Raw genomic sequence first — 17,010 nt, 5'->3', positions numbered from 1 at the left:
ACTAACTTTATAACTACCAATTTGTACTTCTTAATTCCGTCACCATTTTCACCTGTACCCCCAATCTCCCACCTGTCAACCATCAATTTATTCTATCAATGAACGTTTCTATTTTGTTTGTTCATTTAGTTTGTAATTTAGATTCCACATATAAATGAAATCATATTGCATTTGTCTTTCTCTGACTTATTTCACTTTGCAAAATACCTTCTGTGTCCGTCCACGTTGTCACAAATGGCAAGTTTTCATTCTTTTAAATGGCTGAGTAATATTCAATTGTATACTATATATACACCACTTCTTTATTCATTTATCTATCGATGAATACTTATGTAGCATCCATATCTTGGGTATTGTAAGTAATGCTACAATGAACATAGCAATGTGTATATCTTTCCCAATTGGTGTTTTAGATTTCTTCGGATAAATATCCAAAACTGATATTCTGGGTCATATGGTAGTTCTATTTTCAACTGTTTGAGGAACCTCCATACTGTTTTCTATAGTAACTGGACCAGTTTACAATCCCACCAACAGTGTACGAGGGTTCCCTTTTCTCCACATCTTCGCCAACACTTGTTTGTTGATACAGTTATGATAACCATTCTGACAGGTGTGAGGTAATATCTCATTGTGATGATTAGTGATGTTGAGCATCTTTTCAAATGCCTGTTGTCTATCTGTATGTCCTCTTTGGAGAAATGTCCATTCAGGTCGTCTGCTCATTTTAAAAATATGTTTGTTTTTGGTATTAAGTTGTACGACTTCCTTATATAGTTTGGATATTAACCCCTTGTAGGTTGTATCATTGGTGAATATCTTCTCCCATTTAGGAGATTGTCTTTTCGTTTTGTTGATGGTTTCCTTTACTGTGCAAAACCTTTTTTAATTTGAAGCAGTCCTACTTCTTTATTTTTTTTTTCCTTTGTCTGAGGAGACACACAAAAAAATTATATTACTAAGATTGATGTCAGTTTGTTGTGGCTGCTTGCTTGTGGGTTGTGAAAGGATTCATGAGGCAGGTAGAAATACAGAAGGAAGATTTATTAAAGTAAGAGGTGGGTAGGCTGGGCAGAGTGCTGGAAACTACTGCCTTGAGTCTTTGTTTTGTCTGAAGTTTTACATTTTCTAACCAGGATGTAAATTGCTTCTGCTTGTAGTGGAATTTTCTGTTGAGTTTGGCTTTGTCCCTTGGGGTGGGAGAAGGTGTGCTTAAACTGCTAATCTCAACCTTTGCATATGTTATGTGGATTTATGTTGGAGCCAGGAATGGATCCCATACAGGTGCAAAACCTCTCCTAAACCATTGGGCCATCACTGGCCGAAATAAACAGAAACATTGAAACTGGTATGCATAGTAAATGTATAGTAAACAGAGTCATTAAGGTTTGGCAGGGGAGGAAGGCAAAGAAAACAAAGAAAACTTTCAAAAAGTCCCAAGCTAAATTACACTTGTTAAATTGAATTATACCAGATATCCAATCTCAAAATAGAAGATTTAGTGCCACCATTACAATCCCCCTTGTCTTATCAGCATTTACTGCCTATGTTTTCTTCTAGGAGTCTTGTGGTTTCAGTTCTTAAATTGAAGTCCTTAATCCATTTTGAGTTTATTTATTTATTTATTTTATAAATTTTATTGGGGAATATTGGAGGACAGTGTGTTTCTCTAAGGCCCATCAGCTCCAAGCCGTTCTTCAATCTAGTTGTGAGGGTGCAGCTCAGCTCCAAGTCCAGTCACCATTTTCAATCTTTAGTTATAGGGGTGCAGCCCACCATCCTTTGCGGGAATTGAATCAGCACCCTTGTTGTTGAGAGCTCGTGCTCTAACCAGCTGAGCCATCTGGCTGCTCCTTCGGAAGCTCAATGGCAGCTAGTTGTGGAGGGCGCAGCTCACTGGCCCATGAGGGAATCGAACTGGCAACCCTGTTGTTCAGAGCCTGCGCTCTAACCAACTGAGCCATACGGCTGCCTGAGTTTATTCTCATATATAGTGTAAGAAAGTACCCAGTTTCATTTCTTTGCATGTATCTGTCCATTTTTCCCAGCATCGTTTATTGAAAAGACTGTCTTTATCCGACTGTACATTCTTGCTTTCTTTGTCATAGACTAATTGATCATATAGGGCTGGGTTTATTGCTGGCCTCTCTATTCTGTTCCTTTGGTCCAGTGTCTGTTTTTATGCTAGCACCATGCCATTTTGATTATTATAGCCTTGTGTGTTAGTGGGCACCACAATATGAGCTCAGGCCAGCCACCTGTTGTGCCAGGTTTCGGGCTGCTTAGTTGAATCTACATTCCAGGTCACCACTGGCCGCAGCTTATGCCAGCTTTGGGGCCTCCTTATGGGTGTTACAATGCAAGTTGAGACTGGTTGCCACTTGTGCTGGGTTTTTGGTAGCTTAGCAAGAGAGGTACAGGGTATTCTGAGGCCACCTGCTGCTTGTTTGGGGTTTGTGGACCCTGGAGAGATTTTAGGAAATTCAGCAGCATGATCCAAGGGAGGCTGCTTGTATGGAGGAGCCACTGGAAGGGGTTAGGCTGGGCCCTTGAGTTGGGTGTGGTGGGATCTCTCTCAGGTAATCAGAGCTGGGCAGACTGTGTGAGCCATGTTAACGGAGAGCTCAAATTTGGCACCACCTGCGCTGTGCCAGCTGGGTTGGGGAAAGGCTAAAGAAAGGAACAATTACACCTGCCAGCACTTCAGTCCTGGAAGAGCTGTCCCAATCTTTGCTCCTCCTGCCATCATACTGAAGCTAGTAAGTCCCTTCCTCCCTGTATGTCCCTGGTGTGTTTTGATCTGCTGCCTTTGTGCTGGAGCCCAAAGCGAGTAAGTTTGTGAGAAGTGAGTCTGTGCTTGGGATCTTGAAGACCTGTAGCGCCTAGGTCTCCAGCAGCCCTCCATCTCACTAGTATGCAATCCCCTCTTGTTTTCACAGCCAGATGTTATGGCGAATTCCTCTTCCTGGCCCTGGAGCCATGGACTAGGGAGCCTGCTGTGGGGCTGGGACTCCTTGCTCCTGGAAGTGAGGAGGGGGAATGACTACACAGCCAAGATACCCCTCCACACCCCTCCTACCAGTCTGACGTGGCTTCGTGTCTCTCTCTCTCTCTCCTTAGTTATAGGACTTCTGTTCAGCCAGTCCTCAGGTGGTTCTCAGTGATGGTGGTTCTATAATTTAGTTGTAATTTTGATGTGGTTGTGGGAGGAAATGAGCACAGTGTTTACATACTGTGCCATGTTGACTGGAAGTCTTAACCAATTATTTAAAATTTACTTCAGTAAGCAAACCACGATTTTAAAATGCTTCATTTATAAGTATGATATGGTTGTGATCTTACTTTGATAGAATAAAGTATTTTCCATTACTAAATGGAGGCTTAAATTCCAAATTACTATTTTGTGTTCTGATTGATACTATAATTTGACAAATATATCTAACCAATGGCTTCAAAATTGTATGCATTCATCAGTTGAGCATTTGTAACTGGATAGAATTATTGAGTGAGTCAAGAAAGTTACCTTTGTTTTTATCTCACATTTCTGCAAAAATTGTACAACTTTTTCAGCTTACCTTTGTGAATAGATTTGATGTATCATTTTCTTTTTAGTAGGTTTCACCAAAGGGAGATAAATAAAAATACTAATTAAAGTTGTTAATTGATTTTAATTTTTTACAAAAAGTTTTAATTGTTTACGAAAAGGTTTAGGCCTTCTTCCAAAGGGAATGCTTTTTTGTAATCTGTTTGACACAGAAACCACTGGTAATAGATTTTTGTTAAATTTGAAATTTAGTCACTTTTTATTTCCCCTTACTTTTACATTCTTTCTGTGCTTACCAGTTAACACCTGCTTATGAAATAAGAGTCTGTTGACTACAGGCTATTCTGCCAGCAAACTTTTCAGAAATTACCAATACTTCGTTGGACAAAAGGGTCCTAATTTTTTTTTTTTTTTAATGAACCCTTTCCACTGTATCCTAACACTCTTCCAATAGAACTTTCCCAAATATCAAAATAGAAATTTATATGGTAAAATAGCAGCATGGTGAAATAAGCCAGAAAACTTTTTACAAAACCCAATTTACAAATAAATCTGAATAAAGTTGCATGAATATAGAAAGCATCAAAGTACAGTGTAGTGTATATGGACTGTTAGAAATTTGTTTGCTTGTTTTTCTATAGGATATCACTACTTTAACTGGCGTTCCAGAAGAGCATATCAAAACTCGAAAAGTCAGGATCTTTGTTCCTGCTCGCAATAACATGCAGTCTGGAGTAAACAACACGAAGAAATGGAAGATGGAGTTTGATACCAGGGAGCGATGGGAAAATCCTTTGATGGGTTGGGCATCAACGTGAGTACTTTAGTTTCATTTGAATATTGTTTTCAGCTGTCTTTTTCCATGTTGATTTTCCTTTTAAATATACTGATTTTCAAACTTTCATGTACAGTATGCTTTATGACAGTACTTTTTGAGGTCATTTGTGTATCAGCGTGTTCTATGACGCAGACATATTACATTTATTTACATATATATTTAATATTCACATAAGTGTGGCTCAGCACAGTAAACCATAGAAACAGTCTTTTTCAGCGTACTGTTTATTGGATAAAAATGGCTCACATTGTGAGCACTGTTAGCATGTTTCCCAAGCTATGTACGTCAATTTAAGATACACTATGTAAGTAGTGTTCAAATCAGTGACACTTTTACTTATTTTAAAATTAAAACTTCTTTATAAAGTATTATTTTGTTTGTAAGGGAGGAGACTAGTTGAGTTTAGATATGAGCTATTTTGAGGGAAACTTGTAACTTGCTGAGATTTGTGATTAATAAACATACAGTGCAGTGGAATAAAGTGCTCATAAATTCTGTGGCACCAGTAAAACAGTGACCTAAATCTCTATGGTGGAATATGGCCCAGGACTGCCTCTAGTTGAATAAAAGAAGCTGCTACTAGAGAAAACAGCCAGATTAGCTAGAAAATTTTCATTCTTATTGAGGTTTCTAGAAAATTATGTATGTGCAGTCGCCAGTTGAAGATAGTTATCAGTTTAAATTGTCTCACTTTAGAAAAGTGTGATATTTAACATTTTCCCCTGTCTGTGTACCTGGGAGAAATTTTGTTAAAGATATCTGCCATGTTGCAATTTAAATAGAATGATATTTTATTTGGCAAAATGATACATAGGCACAATTTTTTAGTGTTTTGTATCTTTAGATTTTATATTTCATGTAATATATAGTGTTGTAAATCATGTTTGTAGAGACCAATGAAATTTGTAAGAAACAACTTTACATACCCAATGGTTGAAATGTTATGATTACTCTTTTTTAAGTCGCCTGAGATTTTAATGTGTTCATCTTTTCGCAAGATTCATCCATTGGACTATTTATTGATGGCATTTGGTTCGTTTTCAGTTGGGGTTATTATGCATAAGAGTAAAAGGAAGATTCTTGTACATACCGTGTTTCCCCAAACATAAGACTTAGCCAGACAATCAGCTCTAATGCATCTTTTGGAGCAAAAATGAATGTAAGACCCGTCTTATTTTACTATAATATAAAAAGACTGTGTCTTTAATGTAATGTAATGTAATATAAATACAATATAAACCAGGTATGATATGATATCATGCAATAGAATACCGGGTCTTATATTAATTTTTGCTCCAAAAGACGCAGTAGAGCTGATGGTCTGTCTAGGTCTTATTTTCGGGGAAACGGTATGTTTTGGTGAATGTCTGACTTCTTGTTAATATGCCAGTTAACCCCTGAAACATTAGTTATCAGTTAATTGTCAAACCTATGTATATTAAGAAGTATCAACACCCTATCAGTTCTCTACCCCTTATGCTTATCTAGTTAATAGCTGTGGCAATGTGATGAGTTTTGTTCCAGCAGACAAATTACCGGTAGATCACCTTGAACTTGTGGAGTATATATTTTATGCTTTGTTAGGGTGGGTCTGTTTCAGTTTTACCTCTGGTCTTTGTTCTGGAACATAGAGTTAAAAAATAAAAAGGCGTGGCCTTTCTGAGGATTTGATAGAAAGCTCAAGGTGTTTACCAAGTCCTCCTAACTCTGTGGGATTCCAAACTCAGCCTCCCCTGTAGCAAGTAGACAGCTGCTGAAATCTCGGCTCAGTTCTTTCAGCCTTCTCAGCTATTATGTTAGAACTTTGCCTATTCATGTGCAATTTGAAAGTTCACAGTTCTGCAGGTTCCTCCTTTTCTCTGTTTTCACCCCTAAATTTCCAGCTGCTCTGGTGATCCTAGACTCCAACTCCAGACTCCTGGTGCTGGTAAGACGAGGGCTTTCTCTTGAGTTCTTGGTGCTCCTAGCCATCTGGACTAGAGGGTACCTTTAGAGGAAAAACTGTACAAAACTTGATCTACTCCAGTACAGTTCCTTTCTTTCAAAGGTTGAATCCTTTCATTTCTTTCCTGCTTTTTGGTCACTCTCTGGTCCCTTCAAACAGTTGTTTTTTTCCGTTTTGTCCAGAGTTTATAATTATTATATAATTGTTAGGCAGGTAAAAATGATTTTAATGGCAGGCAAATCTGCCATTACCCAAAGTAGAGCCTCAGTAATTGAGAATTTTGTAAATAAAGTCTAAAAATATAGGCACAAATTATATTTAGTAAAAGGAGATGATGTATAGTCAGAGGGTACAAAAGACTTTCGGGAAAAGATTGGTGTCCTTTGAACCATGAGAAATCGTTGGGACGGACTTCTGTACGCTGAAGTAGTGGTCTCCCAGTATATTCCAAGCGGAAGGAACAGATTGAACTGGTGGGAACTGTAGGGGTTAAAAAAATAAAACAACTTTTCTTCCCACCTTCTAAGTTGTTCTAGCTAGGCTAATAAGTTAACAGAGACAGGTTAAGAAGAGAAAATCAAATTTTAATATGTGCAAGGCGAATTCACATAGCATGAAAATTCCAAAGACAGTGAGGAAAAATTGTGTGTGTGTGTGTGTGTGTGTGTCTCATTTTGGACAAAGGAGAAAAGGGGGAACTAGGATCTTAGATTTCAAAAATGAAAATGGGTGATTTACAAGTAATTGAGGAAGAACAGAACAAACATGGCAGGCAAATTCTTGCCAGGTAAGCCAGAAGCAGTGGGACACAGGAGGTGTGGGTGATTTAGCCACCAGGCCCCTGCCCGTATTCCTCCCATCCACCATACTCAATTGAAATTAGGCTAAGGCAAACATCCTAAGATTTTCTCCCTGGAACAGGCCTTTCTGTCGGAATCTCTTAGGAAGGAAATGGGGAGGGTCAGAGGTTCTTTCTGAGTATTTTGTTCCTTAGTAACCTGCTTAAAATCAATATCCCAAAAGGCATAGTTTTGGGGATGGTGAAAGTTTTTGGTCCCGGTCAGAACGTACAGGCTAACTTTAGAGGAACAGTTAGCAATCTACTCTGAGTACTTGGTTACTTCCAAGGGGAGTAAATAAAGAATAGACTGGAAAGTGGGTTCTGATCATATCATAGAAGTGCTAAAATGCTGGGGTAGGAGATTGAAATTAATTTGGTAAACCATGGAAACTATTTCAAGTTTTTGAGTTGGACAGTGAGTTTGGGAGTTGAACTTGAAGAAGGTTAACCTGGCAACTTGGTGAGGGGTGGATTGGAGTCAAGAAAGGAGGCAGAAAGATTAGTTAGGAAAGTATCATAGTAATTTGGGGAATAGAAAGTGGTGTAAACTGGTGGTGGCAACATACCTAGAAAAAGAATTGCAAAATAATAGGAGATGAAGGAGAATAAGAAGGGTAGAAACTGAGTGGCTAGAAGAATGGTGGCCTTATTTTATTTATCTATTTATTTATACCATTCTGCAGCTTCATTTTATTAAATTGGGGTTTATGTTGGTTAATAAAATTATATAGATTTCAAGTGTACAATTCTATATCATCTGTATATTGCATTATGTGTTCACCACCCAAAGTCAGATCTCCTTCCATCACCATATATATATTTGACCCCCTTTACTTTTTTCTATCTCCCTCCCCCTGTTTCCGTCTGGTAATCACTGAACTGTTGTTTGTGTCTATGAGTTTTTGTTTGTCGTCTTCATCTGTTGCTTTCCGTTTTATATCCCATACATAAGTGAAATCATAAGGTTCTCAACTTTTTCTGTCTGACTTATTTTGCTTAGCATGATATTCTTAAAATCTATCCATGTTGTCGCAAATGGCAGTATTTCATTTTTTCTTATGGCAAAGTTATATTCCGTTGTCTTTATCCAGTCATCTATCGAAGGACATTTTGGTTGTTTCCATGTCTTGGCCACCATTAATAATGTTGCAGTGAACATAGGGATACGTATATCTTTACGGATAAATGTTTTCAAATTTTTTAGTTAGATAGAATAGTGGCTTTATTGATGCAACCTATTTAACCTATAGATGTATCTTCTTCATAAATAAAGTAAGGATAATGGTGAAGGCTACACAATCCTTTGCAGGCAATAGAGCTCCTGGCTCCTGAATTTTTCCTTCAGTTTTTTCTGTATCGTTTTTTATTCTCACCCAAGCTAATGTTTATGTCAATACTCATCAAATTACTGGATCATATTTATGTTGACACTTATGTTCTCAGTGTAGTTTTATTTAACTATCAACTGAGAAATCATATATCCTTTGCAAAGGAGGAACTAATATAAAAATTATCATTTGTTATTTATACTAATATAGCCAGCTAATGCGAAGCTCTTGCCTTCAAGGGTGGGTGCAGGAGGGTGTACTGCTAAGAAGACATATCATTGTAGGGATCTCAGAGTCCCTGAATAGTAACCACAGTGTATGACCAGAACTTCAGTAGCAATAATTTATAGATCGTCACTTCAATGAAAGCTACTTCCCATGTATTCTCTCCTGTGTATATCTCATATCTTTCCAATATCTGAATTACTTCCAGAACCCCCTTTTCTATATTTTTTATTTCCACATTTCTAAATGATGTTTCATAGAATGCTATATTCACCTTTTGGAGATTCGTAATAAACATTTGTAGCAAACAATGCTCTAGCTTTTTATAAAAGTGACATTTCTGAAGTTTATGGTATTTTGTAAAGAGTCTGTGTAGTTGTATAAACATCACCACTATTGTAAATTGAAGAACTTAGATATCAGATCTTGGAGCTTTAAGTGGTTATATGCTTAAAAGACTATTGTCATAATAATGTAAAAAGTATTGTCCAAAATGTTGGAAAGGTTATTAAGAAAAGTGGGTGTTATTGTCACCTATTTTTCTGGAAGGGGGTGGGTAATGAGGGTACTGACATTTGCACTCAGTATTTTTCTTGATACTGAATTTATAAAAGTGAGTTTGAGATTCCTCTTGGGGTTTTTTAATTCAACTCTAATCTTTCTTTTGAGTTGAATAAATGTTTTTATTAAAGACTAAAAGTTGCTGGATGTCAATTATAAATTTTTAAATTTGACAATATATGTCAGAAAATCTCCCCAATTTAACACAGAAAAAGATATTCAAACAGTTAACAATTTTAAAGAGTTTATTCGAAATAAAGTATTTCATAAGTGACATACTTATTTCATATTATAGCAGCTGTTTATTTTCTAAACATTTTACCTTATTTTAAATATTGTGTTTTTTCAGCCAAAACTATTAAATTCTGGAAAAAAAAATTGTTTCTTACAGGGCTGATCCCTTGTCCAACATGGTTCTCACCTTCAGTACTAAGGAAGATGCAGTTGCCTTTGCAGAAAAAAACGGTATGTTTGGTCTGTTTTTATTTTGCTTTAACATAAAATCAAGATATGATTGTTCTTAATGTTAATCAAAATAAGTCAAGGATATAAAATTTGAATTTGAAGAAATTTTTCAGTGTATCTAACCCAGTGGTTTTTTGAGTTTTTACAGCATCAGAAAACTCTCTTCCCCCAAAAAACATCTAAAATCGAATGCCTACATAACATGTAAAAGCCAAACTGCTCTAATTTGAAGTAGAGGCAGGAATAAAACTACTTGTCCGACTCCTGCCTTATTTATGAATCCCTCTACAAAATCACTAACATTTGGTTTTTAAACTCTAATTGAACCTTTCAGTTTTGATACCTCATTTTATTATTTTCTTACTTTGAGCCAATATCCCATGTTTGTTATTCCATCTAATAGCTCTTCAGTTATTTGAAAATAGTTATTATCATATGTGTAATTCCCTCTCAATTGCATCATTTTATCATGTGCTTGATTTAACCTCATGTTTTATAAATTAAGTGTAGCTTAAGTGTAGTACATTTATAAAGTCTACAGTAGTGTACAGGAATGTCCCAGGCTTTCTCATTTGCTTGCTGACTCACCCAGAATACCTTCCAGTCCTGCAAGCTCCATTTATGGTAAGTGCCCTATACAGGCGTACCACTTTTTATCTTTTATAGCGTATTTATATTGTATCTTTCTATGTTTAGGTATGTTTAGATACACAAATATCATTGTGTTATAATTGTCAACAATATTCAGTACCATGCTGTACAGGCTGTTGCCTAGGAGCAGTTGGCTGTACTGTATAACCTGGCTGTGTAGTAGGCTGCTCGCACGAGGAAATCAGTTAATGACAAATTTCTCAGAAAGTGCCCCCATGGTTAAGCAGCGCATAAACTGTATTAGTTTATGTTGATCTTGCTATCAACAAAAATGCAAAATGTCTTTTTTTCCTCGTTTTCTGCTGTTAAGCTATGCAACACAGTAGTGAAAAGAAGCTTTGGAGTTAGACCAGTCTGAGTTCTAATCCTAATTTTGCTACTTTGAAGCTACATGACTATGGATTCCTTTCATAATGAACTTAATGTTTTTTGATTGTTGAAATAATGACACTTATTACATGGTGTACCTAGTCCAACACCTAATACGTAACAGTCACTTGGTAGCTCTTAGTTCTGACCCTTTCTTCCTTCTATTTGACCTAATGCATTCTGTTGTTCTAGTTGGTCAAATTGAATTTGAATCTAGTTTAGTTATTTTTGAATAAAATGTTTATTTAATCTAGTTGTTATCTACATGAATGAAATCTCTAAGTGTTGTATTACTATAAGACAATACATAAATGTAAAACATTATTAATGTTATGTAACATATTTGACATATAAGTGTGAAAGCACTATAAAGATTATTACTACTAATATCTAAATATTTGCTTTTCACCCCAAGTTAGAGTTGTATAGCTTATGATCAAGAGTCTGAAAGCAAACCACCTGGGTTTGAATCCATGATTGAGTCTCTTACTATTTGTATGACAGTGTACTTCTGTTTTCTCCTATATACAATGGGAATTGCTGTCAGGATTGAATGAGTTAATAAAGCACTTAGAACATAGTTAAGTAGCTATAGAATAGTCCATAAATCCTGTTAGTAATAGACTTTTAAAAATTTTCATAAGTATAATTCCTTATTAATACTTTCTTGGCAGTTTTCAGATTTCTTAATTGCATAATTGTTCTCAAAGTGGTCATAGTCTTTAAACTTTTGATTTAAAATTAACATTGCTCTCTTTTTAATGAAGCTTGTTGGGGAGGAAAATTTTTTTGTCTACTCTTCTAGGTTCTAATAATCAAATTAACATAAGACAGATTAGGAGAAAAGCAGAGTAAACATTGTACAGGGGCCCCATAAGAATGAGACCCAAGGACAAGTTGTGCAGTTGAGGTTTATATGCTCTCCTGAGCTAAGGAACGAGCTAGGACCTGGGGCTTCAAAGGGGAGGAAGGTAATTCACAGGACTATAAGAGCAGGTGTTTGTCTTGCCATACAGGTAGGTCATTCAAATAATAGTAGTTATTTCTGGTAATAGCTCTATTTCTGGGCCAGGCCCCCATCTAAATTCTTTTAGGTAGTTAGGGGGAAGTAAAAGGTTTTCTGTATCTGCTGGGAATTGATTGCCTTCAGCTCAAAATGATCCACATAACAAAGGGGCATATTTTGGGGTCATCTATTTTACTTCCCTTCATTAATGTGTTCCATATTTGTAGCCTATCATATTTTATGTCTTGACACCTTGAAAGTTATTTGAGGTCTGTAATGTGAGTTTGATAACAGGAAATCTGAACTGTTAAATCTCTGGTTAATTAGTGTCTAAGTGGTCACAAGGACACATGACTGCTATTGCTGTGTGAATTGCAGGTGTTGAAATTGGGTGCTTTTCCAATCTGATTTCTGTCTCTCTAGGAAAGAAAATTGAGGAACATTATCAAATTCAATAGACAGTATAACTTGAAAAAGCTTAGTGGATAGTATAATACTTTATAAAACTGTAGGCTAAGAGTGGATCAGGAATTTTAACGTACAAGGTAGCAGGAATTGTAGCTACCTTAGTCACTGCTTTGTTCCCGGTACTTAGCACAAAACCTACATAGTAGACACTCGCTATCTGGTGAAATTACTGACTTTCTAAAATGTATTTCTCTATGAAGAATTTGAAGCCACTCTTATCTCTTGGGACAGTCTTCAATTAGTTCACCCTTGAATTCACTATAGTACTTGTGATCCGCCACATTTATTTAACATTTAGCATTATATATTTTTAAATAGATAAGTTCTCTTTCTCTAGCTATTGTGGTAGTAAGTCTAAACAAACACCATTGAATGGTACAGAATCATGGGGTGGAAGATCTTTTCCAAGTTGCCTAGCATCCCCTCCAGTCTGACTGGCCTCTCTTGGATAGGTGGGTAATTGTGGGGGACATACAAATGGATCTCTCTTCCCCCCACACTTAGCATCATTTTGTTGTGAGCTAGTACTGTTGAAGGTTGGTGAACCAATGTTCTGGTAAGTTGAGGCATTAAGAAGAAATGGCTTAGAAGCACTCATAACCTCTACATGAAGACTGTTGGATTAAGAGGCTACTAATTAATATGATTCTCATTCCATAATTGTCTACCTCACAGGGGAGCCTAAGCAAGTTATGTTTCACTAAGCTTTTGATAAACATGTTGCTCACTTTGAAATGAGACGTTGGATTAGGTAATGCTTGAAAACTATAGATTTTATGTTAAGCCCAAGGACCAGCTCAGATATGTCTTTATTTCTTTACTGTCTAACCCAGTGTCTTATTCATTATAGATGATTCTGTGTTGATAGTAAAACTTGGCAAAGTTTATCCATTTATGAGCATTAAGTGTTTGCCTTTCAAGAGTGTCTAGAAATAGGAGGTTAGAGTAAAACTTCCATATACAAAAAAGATAATTTGTATACTCAAAAACTGCTCTGAAAATAAGCAACCTACCTTTCATTGCCTTCTTAGTTTCCTCGTTTCCCTTACCTTTATATGCTTAAAAAAGTCATGACCATCCTTTCCTTTGACATGAAAGATTGTACTGTAAAAATCCGTATCATGAGGAACAAGATTTTCAGATTCAGTTGGTCTGTAAAAAACATTTTTCATGTGTTCTTATTATATGTCAGACTCAGGTAATGAGCATCATCACAAAGCTGACATTCATAAACACTAAGTGGAGCGAGTTACTGTGCTGAGTACTTTGCATTCCGATTTAATCCTCACTACAACTCCCCGTGTTATCCCCATGTTTATAGTTCAAGGAAACTGAGGTTTTAGAGACATTAAGTAACATAAACTGACAAGGTCACATACCTATAAGTGGGTGAGCAAGTTTTATTTGAATGCAGCCATATTTATTCATTTATGTATGGTCTATGACCCCTTTTCAACTACAATAGTAGGATGAAATAGTTGTAATGGAGACCATATGGCCCCCCAAAATCTAAAATATTTTCCATTTGGTTATTTACAGAAAATATTTACTGACCCCCAGTCTAAACCATTATTTTATACATCCTTTCTCAATACCAGGACCTGTTCTTCTCTGACATTTTTATAAATCCAAAAATACTTTTTATTCAAATATCTTAAAGGGCATGTGATTATATACTCCTCAACTGATAATTCAAAGATCTTCTCGGTATAAGCAGTAACATCACTAAAGCACTACCCTAGCTTTATCTTACTATACCCTCACTCCCCTTTCTGCCCTATCCTCAAACGTCCTTTCTCCGTCTATAACCTTACTCATGTTCCCTTTCTCATCCTCATCCCTGCCTGTGAACTCCTAGTCTTCAAAATACATTTTAAATGTTATCTCCTTCCTGATCCCTTTTCTTATTCCCCTTCCACATCCCCAACTGGATGTGCCCTCTCTTCCTTTTAACTTCCATAGTAATTTGTTCTGTTCTTATAGTATGCTTTTGTACTTTACTTTTTTGTTATTGAATTCACTAAGACATATGTTGAGTACACTGTCGTATGCCAGCAGTGGTGGTTAGGCTTTGGGGATCAGTAGTTAAATAAGGCAAGTCCATGTACTCAGACTAATATTTTATCCTGCCGACTGGATTATAATCACCTACCAGGAAAAGCATCCAGTCTGATGATTCTTCGTCTTTTAATGTGCTCAGTAAATATTGGTGAACTTGAACAGTACATTTAGTGATGTTATAAATTATTCTCCAGATCATGTTTTAAACTTTTGTACAAGTCACTTTAATTTGACTACTTGTTCGGTCTTTTAGGAGAACTGTTAATTCCCTCTAATTAGAAATCTGAAGAGAGAAAATTATAGGGTTAGCACCCTGAAGTATATCTCAGTGTACTTAAGATGATCATTTTATAATTTTAGAGTTGTTTCCAAGCTGTATGTTATTTGTTCTCTTTTTTAAGGATACTAAGTTATTAAAACAAGATCAGTCACATAGCTCCTAAGTGATAGGGCCCAAGTTCTAGATTCCAAGTCCAGTGTTTTTTCTGTAATACTCTGCTGCTGGTAGATCCTAAGAATTAATCATCTAGGTCTGTATTGTCCAATATGGTAGCCACCTGTGACCATGTAGCAGTTGGAATGTGTCTAGTTTAAATTGAGATGTGCCATAATTGTATTAAATATATACAGGTTTTCAAAGACTTAGTATTAAAAAAGCATATAAAATATCTAATAATTTTTTTATTGATTACATAATGAAATGATATTTTGGATGTAGATTTGGTTAGGAAAATATATTAAAATTAATTTTACCTGTTTCTTTTTTAGGGTTTTTTAATGTGGTTACTAGAAAATATTAAATTGTATGTGTAGTTCATTTATGTTTCTATTGGACAACACTATCTACAATACTTAGCAATGTACAGGATATACACTACATACATATTCTATGGTGAATATAAGAAATAGGAAAACCTTATCCAACTTTGAAAAGTCCACATTTTATACTAAAGAAATAGATCTATTTTTCGGGCACTCTTACCAGTATGAATCAAGTGGGAACTCTTAAGTTACATGTAATAATGAAATAAAAGAACTAAAAGAGACCTACAGTCTTGTCACAAAATCCCCTGTTAATCACCTATTTTTAATTTCTTAACCCAGTCAGTAAGGTATTGTGCAGGTCTGTCATTTTATATAAGAATGCCCTCATCTCTGAGACTAAAACAAGCTCTCTTCTTCCTGCTGTTGATAATTTCTCCAACTTACCCCCTGCCTCTGTCTCTTTTGCTCAGGTCTGTCTTCTCGCCATACCTCGCATTCTGTGGAAGGCGAGTTCTGTGAAACTGGGGAGTGGGAAAAAAGAAAAGAATAAATGCCCTCGCTTGGCTTCTTTTTCCTCCTGCTCCCCACCTTCCAAGCACCAATTCCTACTTCTCCCTCTCCCAGCCTACAAACAAAGTAAGGAAAATATAAATACTCCTGTGTTTTGGCTTTAACCCCAGGTCCTCATCCTAAAGATCTTCCTTTGACCTCACCATGTATTCCTGAGAAACGCTTCAAGCATACTCTTTTTCTCTTTTTACAAAAAAAGGTTATCTGGCGTTTCCTCTGAAATGTAGATGAATCTTCCTTTAGTTCTTTGTGTACTGAAAAGACCCACTTTTCCCACCCTTGTGGCTTTTGTCTTGTGTTTCCTGATGAGGTAGAACGTTGGGGAGGAGAAGGAAGCTGCATCTTTTGGAAGATAGCTGTAGAAAATTTCAGTGGTTGAAGGCTAGGATCTACTATCATTTACATGCTAATGAAGCCAGAAATGACTTTTTCCCCTGTTTGATCTGATTTGAAACTTGGTGACTTTTCCCTGGTATGCCATTTCACCCCCTGTGTTTTTCTCATTGTTGTAAGCTATAAAAACTCTTTCACAGAGGGGTAAGCTGTGAAACTGCACTCTGTTCTTAGTGGGTCTATTTAGGAAGGAAAACCCACCTCTGAAGTAACAGGAGGGAAGGATGCACACAGGTCGAGTCCTTGATCTAGGGAAACAGAGATAATTGGAGTTTCAGGCAGGAATTTTGGAATTATCTCGGAAGTGAACACCAATAGCAAGGTGTGCACTTCCACCTAACTTAACCCTTGTACTAAGGGGCTCAACCTCACAGCCATATATCTGTTAAAAGACAACTTTTAGAACAAAGGTAACAGACATGACTTTCATACAGATGTAACACACGTGTTAAAGGATTTATTTTACTCACATGATATAAAGGAACTAGGTAGATATTATAACCAGTTCAAAGCAAAAGTCAAAACAGCACAAATTTATGTGGAAAAAAAGAATGCTGGGATGTAGAAAAAAGGAATGGAAATTGGGGTTGTGGAGGGAGTCATTCACTACCAGTAGGACACAGGACGTAATTTGCATATCTATCAGTTATATATACAACTTTAAAAAGATATAAATTAGCTGACATTTTGTGCTATAACCTGGAAGGGAAGGACATGCTATAGATGATGCAGTTTTCCATTGAAATAAAATTTGTTTTTGTGCTCCTCCGTTTTTTGATTTAAAAATATCTGAAAGATTTTTCAAGGTCACAAAATAAAATTGGCCTAATATATGGCCTGATTATTTACATAGTTGTAGCAAGAATGTTAATTTGCCTGTGTAGGGAAAACAGAATTTGTCACCCCAAAATACAACTTTTGGCAGAAAAATGATTTTTGGATGGTTAATTTTAAGAAATATCAGACACCGGAGAAGCTCT

At 36.3% G+C, this 17,010-nt stretch overlaps 1 protein-coding gene across 1 annotated transcript in view; it reads left to right on the top strand.

Annotated features, from left to right (window-relative positions):
- Positions 1–17,010, top strand: part of NDUFS4 (NADH:ubiquinone oxidoreductase subunit S4) — a 91,960-nt gene that overhangs the window by 60,137 nt on the left and 14,813 nt on the right. Inside the window, exons 3-4 of the mRNA XM_019736232.2 lie at positions 4,186–4,358; positions 9,674–9,747. Of these exons, the coding sequence (XP_019591791.1) occupies positions 4,186–4,358; positions 9,674–9,747 (247 nt within the window). The remainder of the gene's footprint in view (positions 1–4,185; positions 4,359–9,673; positions 9,748–17,010) is intronic.

The sequence above is a fragment of the Rhinolophus sinicus genome, linkage group LG03, assembly GCF_036562045.2.
Source record: "Rhinolophus sinicus isolate RSC01 linkage group LG03, ASM3656204v1, whole genome shotgun sequence".
Lineage (NCBI taxonomy): Eukaryota > Metazoa > Chordata > Mammalia > Chiroptera > Rhinolophidae > Rhinolophus > Rhinolophus sinicus.
Note: the sequence above shows the minus strand (reverse complement) of the source record. Positions and strands in the feature narration are given on the sequence as shown.